At 39.5% G+C, this 6529-nt stretch overlaps 3 protein-coding genes across 3 annotated transcripts in view; 1 reads left to right on the top strand and 2 right to left on the bottom strand.

Annotated features, from left to right (window-relative positions):
- LOC104712852 (exocyst complex component EXO70A1-like) lies at nucleotides 1–2218 on the top strand. Its single transcript, XM_010429829.2, has one exon. The coding sequence runs from the start codon at nucleotides 97–99 to the stop codon at nucleotides 1978–1980; it is 1884 nt and encodes a 627-aa protein (XP_010428131.1). The 5' UTR covers nucleotides 1–96; the 3' UTR covers nucleotides 1981–2218.
- Nucleotides 2355–4799, bottom strand: LOC104712853 (transmembrane protein 87A). The gene is made up of 4 exons (XM_010429831.2): nucleotides 4415–4799; nucleotides 3147–4161; nucleotides 2921–3057; nucleotides 2355–2786 (listed from the first exon to the last, which is right to left on the bottom strand). Exons 1-4 carry the CDS (start codon nucleotides 4612–4614, stop codon nucleotides 2603–2605), a joined length of 1536 nt encoding a protein of 511 aa, XP_010428133.1. The 5' UTR covers nucleotides 4615–4799; the 3' UTR covers nucleotides 2355–2602.
- Nucleotides 5392–6529, bottom strand: part of LOC104712854 — a 3130-nt gene continuing 1992 nt past the window's right edge. Inside the window, exons 4-7 of the mRNA XM_010429833.1 lie at nucleotides 6307–6515; nucleotides 6054–6219; nucleotides 5898–5966; nucleotides 5392–5801 (exon numbers count right to left, since the gene is read on the bottom strand). Coding sequence (XP_010428135.1) covers nucleotides 5947–5966; nucleotides 6054–6219; nucleotides 6307–6515 — 395 coding nt within the window. The 3' untranslated portion in view covers nucleotides 5392–5801; nucleotides 5898–5946. The remainder of the gene's footprint in view (nucleotides 5802–5897; nucleotides 5967–6053; nucleotides 6220–6306; nucleotides 6516–6529) is intronic.

Below are 6529 nucleotides of genomic sequence, written 5' to 3' on the forward strand. Positions count from 1 at the left end.
TCTCTCTTCTCTTCTCTATTGTTGTTTACACTTTTTGTGTTCTTTCTCTCTTCTTCTTCCTCTGTGTGTTGTTTTCTGTATCATTCGCATGAAACAATGGAACAAACTCACGGCGGAGTCGAAGACTGTTCAGTTTCCGGTTTCGAATCAGCGGAGAAAGTCATCATCCGATGGGACGCAACAGCGTCCGAAGAAGCAAGAGAGAAGATGATCTTCAACGATCCAAACGAAGTTAAGCTGTACCTCAACGCCGTCGACGAAATCCAAAAATTCGTTTCATCATCATCCGCCGGAGACATCGAGAACCGAGCTAACTCAGCTATTCAGATCGCCATGGCTCGTCTGGAAGACGAGTTCAGGAACATACTCGTTTGTCATAGCTCTCCGATCAACTCCGATTCTCTAATGTTGTCTTCTTCTTCGTCTCGGCTTGAGGTTGACGACGATGGAACTAGTAGTAACAATGGTAACGAAGACGATGACCAGCAGGAGGAAGAAGAAACGGATCTTCTCAAACGATCCAGTTCTAGTGCTAGCACCGGTTCAGCGGCGGTTCGATTACCAACCGGAAGAGGTAGTTACAGTAGATCTACCAGTAGTATACGCGAGATCGAGCTGATTCCGATTGAATCCGTCGTTCACCTGAGCTGGATTGCTCGCCGTATGGTCTCCGCCGGTTATCTCCGTGAGTGTATTCAAGTTTACGGCAGTGTTCGCAAATCCGCCGTCGATTCGAGTTTCCGGCGGTTAGGGATCGAGAAACTCAGCATCGGTGATGTTCAGAGGCTGAATTGGGAAGCGCTTGAGCAGAAGATCCGGAGATGGATCCGAGCTGCTAAGATCTGTGTCAGAGTCGTCTTCGCGAGCGAGAAACTGCTCTGTGAGCATGTTTTCGAAAGCGTCGGAGCTGTCAACATCCACGAGGCTTGTTTCATGGAGACAGTCAAAGGTCCAGCGATTCAGCTTTTTAATTTCGCCGAGGCGATTAGTATCAGCCGGAGATCGCCGGAGAAGCTTTTCAAGATCCTTGATCTACACGACGCTTTGATCGAGCTTTTGCCGGATATTGAATCGGTCTTCGATCTGAAATCTTCTGATTCGATTAGGGTTCAAGCGGCGGAGATTTTATCGAGGTTAGCGGAAGCGGCGAGAGGGATATTATCGGAATTCGAAAACGCTGTGCTTCGTGAGCCTTCTAGAGTTCCTGTTCCCGGAGGTACGATACATCCGTTGACGAGGTACGTGATGAACTACATTAGCTTGATCTCAGAGTATAGACCAACTTTAATCGATCTCATCATGTCAAAGCCATCGAGGAACAGTACGGATTCAAACACGCCTGATTTTGATTTCTCCGAGTTAGAGAACAACAAAGGTCCCTTAGCACTACATTTGATTTGGATCATTGTGATTTTGCAATTCAATCTTGAAGGCAAATCAAAGTACTACAAGAACGCTGCTTTGTCGCATCTCTTTATCATGAACAACGCACATTACATTGTTCAGAAGATTAAAGGGTCTCCGGAGCTACGGGAAATGATCGGAGATCTTTACTTGAGAAAGCTAACGGGTAAGTTTAGGCAAGCTGCGACGTATTACCAAAGAGCTGCTTGGGTTAAAGTCTTGTATTGTTTGAGAGATGAAGGGTTACATACCAAAGGAAGTTTCTCATCAGGTGTTTCGAGAAGTGCGTTGAGAGAGAGGTTTAAATCTTTTAATGCTTTGTTTGAGGAAGTTCATAGGGTTCAATCACAATGGTTGGTTCCAGATTCTCAGCTGAGGGAAGAGTTGAAGATCTCGATATTGGAGAAGCTTAGTCCGGCTTACAGATCGTTTCTTGGGCGGTTCAGGAGTCATATAGAGAGCGGGAAACATCCGGAGAATTACATCAAGATCTCTGTTGAAGATCTTGAGACTGAGGTTCTTGACTTGTTTGAGGGGTATTCTGCAACTCAGCATCTGAGAAGACGATCCGAGTGAGAAAGATAAGTATTTATTTTTTTTCTGCTTGAAGTTTTAGAGTTTTTTATTTTTACGGAGACAGATTCTTTGAATTCTTTTCGCAATTCGGGTTCTCTGCGGGAGAGCAAGAAATGATGATGATGATACGACTTTGATTTAAAAATTTTCAGATTCATGAGTTGTAATGTTGTATGAACTTTATAATGTATCTGTTTGGTACACTTACCAAATTCATAGCTTAAAATCTTTTTTTGTTCATATGATCAAGTTGTATGGTGTCAATGTCATATCCCTTTTACGCTTATTTGCTGTGTTTTTGGTTTCGGGTTGATCCACTCTTGTCATAGACTTACGCATAGGATACAAGAAAAATGTATAATGCAACATTTAAAGAGATATTTCCACCCTTGTCATAGACTAACTTAAATGTATAAAGCAACATAGGAAACATTACACTGACAAAAACAAGGCACACAAACTAACACTACAACACCGAAGACAAAGGCTGATTTGGTCTCTTGCCCTTTGTATTGTACAAACTAAACTCACGTAACCTAAAAGAATACATGTAGTAATATTGAGGTGTTGATAAAGAGAAAGAAGTATCAAATAGATGGTTGTGGCTATTGTCTTCACTACTTTAGTCCCTCTTATCTTCCTCCAAATCTTTTTCTGCTTCTCCTTCGTCGGCTTGTAAAGGTCTGGTTTCTGAGAGGTTCTTGACTTCGTGAGAAGGAATGGGAGATGGTTTAATGAGGGTTAGTGTGTAATCGTCCTTCTCAAACTCCGCACTTGAATCACCAGAAGATCCAGAGAAGGCGTACCTATATGTAGACAAAGACGGTAAAAACAATTAGACATGGTTCTATTTGCTCATCTGCAGTTACTATTGATAACAACCGACCAACATCAAACTTCATATTGCATTTTCAAATGTTCTTCTTGGATATGGCGTTACCTAGTCGAGTTCTGAGATGGAGCCCAGAGAGAACAGATAACAATTAGGAGGGAAAAGGAGAGCAGTTGCCAGAAGGCCGGGATGATCCAAGCGTTTTGCCAATGTTCGTTGTAAACATCCTTCGACTTGAAATAAAGCTGTCAAAGACAAAAGCATTAGAACAAATCTTATTTTGAACAATGCCTTTTAAGCTACAAAGATTATCGACAGTTGTTTGTTATTTTACCTCGTAGCAAATCCAACCCAAGGAAACCAAAATGGCTACAGCCAAAGCATTTGTGAACTTCCTATATATATCCAACTTGACCAACAACCTTCTGGTCTGCAGCTTCTTGAACGTAGCAGAGAGTGATTTGAATATCCATATGATGAAGAAAGCATCCAATATCGCAACAGGAAGTACGAAAAACAGTCGAGCTTTCCCTGAGAGATCACTGACAGCACCAACATTTTCCATCAGCTCGAGAATTTCAGATGCAACAAAGAAAGTGACCCCAAGCATGATAACCTTTGATGTAAACCCCCCAAGCGTAGGTCTCACAACACCATAGCCCATTGAAACCATCAGGATGATAATACGAGCACTTGTACGCTTGATAGAACCAAAAGTGACTGCCCAAATGGTGATCACGGTTGGTCTGATCCCAGTCTCATTGAATTCAGCGTAATCGAAATACCAAAGTGCCATCTCACACATTCCTAATGTAATCACCAGAGTTAAGCAATTCTGCAACGGAAGCACTTCTCTCCAGAATCTAGCACACTGGGAGAACCAGAAGATGCCAAGCAACACAAAAGCAAGCGACATGAACCCGTAAAAGTACATCAACGGAGCCATTCTACCTGGTAGATATCCAGTAGGATTTTTCCAAATGGTTTTCCCTTCAACAAGCAAATCCTTGAGATCAGAATCACAATGAATGAAGTAGAGGTTGTACATCCCAGTCTTAGTGACCTGAATCGATCTTGTTGGCAGCGTAACAGACAACTCATTCTCAGCAATTGAAACACCAAACACTTGTGGCCAGCCAGAATCTTTAGCAGAAGGACGGTAAATGACATCTCCGTGCGAGCAAACACCGAGTTTAGCCAAATCAGATGTGCAACACACAGCTCTTTGCCCACCATAAGCTGATCCTCCAATGTTTTCCCTGTCCTCTACCTCAAACACCACAGCGTGGATAGGTAATGAGGATCTGTTAGACACTTCGTCAGGCCTCTGAAACTTGATCTTCTCAAACCTGTTCAATAGCATTGCACCACAAAACAAACATAGAGTTTCAAATTAAGAAACTTTAACAGGAGAACACAGCTAAAGGAAGTTACTCAAATCAGCTTGAAACTACTTGTTTATCTACAAGATCTCTAAAGTAACAATCTTGCAACTAATAGTGAGTGACCCAATTGAAGAACATTACCCTAAATGAAGTCTGATTAACAAATTCAGATCCTAAGTAGATTCAAAAAGAAGAAACTTTTGAACTCTTGAATTACCGGATAAAGGAAACGGAATCGGAGTCGGAAGTGAAGTTATCGGAAGGAGAAGAGGAGTAGATGCCTTCACTGCCACCATGGAAGACAAAGGCGTTGCCTTTAGACATGAATCTCTCGCTGCGGTACTCATGCACCGACGCTTGGACTTTCAAAGAAGAAGTCAGACATAGCAGAAGTAAAAGACGAAGGTGGAGCAACATTGTTAACCCCAATTTCTCGCAGAGATCTGAAGAAAGAGAAGAGAAAAGAGAAGAACTACTGACTGAAGAAGTCAGTGAGAGAGCTGAGATGTGTCAAATGGGTCGGTTGATCGGACGGCTGGTAACAAAGGTTGCTCCTTGATCGTTCTCCAGATGTTGGAAGGTTCTACTACTACGAAAGTGTGTGTGTGTGTGTAGTTGGACTAATGAACCCTCCGCTGTAGTCAGAGTGTCTTGTATTTTAGTAGCTGATTTGTTTGTTCAATCTTACGATGGGCCTTCGTGAGCCCATTAAATAATAAATATATGTGACATGTGGTCCATGTAAACTGAATTGTACTTTTATTTTTTTGGGAAACCAGTTCTTGTGTGGGTTTTTTTTTTGCTGAGATCAGGAATGGACAAGCACACATGTTGTCTATTACAGTACAATTCGTATGTTGTTAATCCAAAAACGAACAAAATTTGTATAAACTGTGTAAACAATAGTATATTGAAGACTTGAGAAGTATTATTTATGATATTTGCATTCAAATGAGAAAGTTATATAGTTCTAGTGAACAAAATTAGTCATTTTCAATTTTGAATATCTTGATTCAAATCTGTCACATAAAAGTTTATTCAGTTGATGTTTTTTTATTTATGTAATATTCCAATATAGTCTTTATTTTATATGTTATGCTGTTATATTACTTATTTACACTTCCAGATTCTAATTATGGATATTCAAAAATCTCAGTGTTATTCCTAGAAAATATTACAAAATGATAAGAATAGTTACAAGGCTAAGACAAAAGTATTATTAATCTGAATAGTTTTGTGTGTTACAAAGTAAATTAAAAAGAAGAAAAAACATGTAAAAATGACTGAAGAAAAAAAAAAGTGTTAAAAGACGAAGTCTGTATATAAAGTTATAAACCAAGGTTATCCACCTCAAAATACACAACTACATACATGTATGTATACATTAAATAACTATCTTCACATATACACACATGTATGCATGCATACAAATATCTCATGTACTGTCTGATGTTTAAGTTCCCAAAACATGTTTGGTTTTACTGACCCAACCATGCAAAAAAAAGGGATTCATGGGCTCTTGCGGATTACCCAAAAACTTTCATCAGAAAGAAAATGAAACTGATTGATTGATCATTTCTTGTCTTGATCTCATTGAAGATTATCTGAAAAAAAAAACACATAAAATCCAATATCAGATACAGTATTATTTAGGCAAAGCAACTGAAAATGTAAGATTTTATTGTCTGGTTAATTATTACCTGTACTTTCTTGTAAGAACATGAAAAAGGCAAAAGTGGATCAAATTATTCAGATCTCAAGAACAATGACTGCACAAGAAGAAAACAGAATCGAATCAGTTCATGTTTTTATTCAAGTATAATAAAAAAAATTAAATCAAAAGATCTGAAACTCACAATCAGAATCTGTTTTGACCCATTTACTACCATCGTTACTACTTCTTCCTTCTTCTTCTTCATTCTTCAAAGAAAGTCGTTGCTTGTCTTGCAAGTTTCTCTTCGTTGATGTTTGCTTCGAGGAAGTTTGAGTGTTAATCTTCTTGTGTAGCATCATTCTCAGCAACTGTATCATACAGTATAAATAATCAGTGATGGAAAATGTAGTTATATTGAAATTTGTGTGTTATGAACTTTAATTAGGGCGCAATACCTTCTCCATTCTCGTTTCTTGAAACGTGTCTCTCAAGCTAGGGTTAGGGACGGGGGAGAAACCGTCTGTACATACAAACATCTTCTTGAGGAGATGAGAAACAGAGGTTTTGCTCAAATCTTTCTTACTCTTCTTCGTCTTGTTTTTGCTCTCTGTCGAAATCGCTTTGCATCTTCCTAAGATAACACTGATCGTACGCTCAATGTCTTCTTCATTCTCATCA

This window comes from Camelina sativa, chromosome 9 (assembly GCF_000633955.1).
Source record: "Camelina sativa cultivar DH55 chromosome 9, Cs, whole genome shotgun sequence".
NCBI classification, from domain to species: Eukaryota; Viridiplantae; Streptophyta; class Magnoliopsida; order Brassicales; family Brassicaceae; genus Camelina; species Camelina sativa.

Coding starts and splice junctions, on each gene's coding strand:
- LOC104712852 (XM_010429829.2), top strand. CDS start 97: ATGGAACAAACTCACGGCGGAGTCGAAGACTGTTCAGTTTCCGGTTTC.
- LOC104712853 (XM_010429831.2), bottom strand. CDS start 4,614: ATGTTGCTCCACCTTCGTCTTTTACTTCTGCTATGTCTGACTTCTTCT. Junction 4,162..4,414: donor GATTCCGTTTCCTTTATCCG/GTAATTCAAGAG, acceptor GCTATTGAACAG/GTTTGAGAAGATCAAGTTTC. Junction 3,058..3,146: donor TGGGTTGGATTTGCTACGAG/GTAAAATAACAA, acceptor TGTCTTTGACAG/CTTTATTTCAAGTCGAAGGA.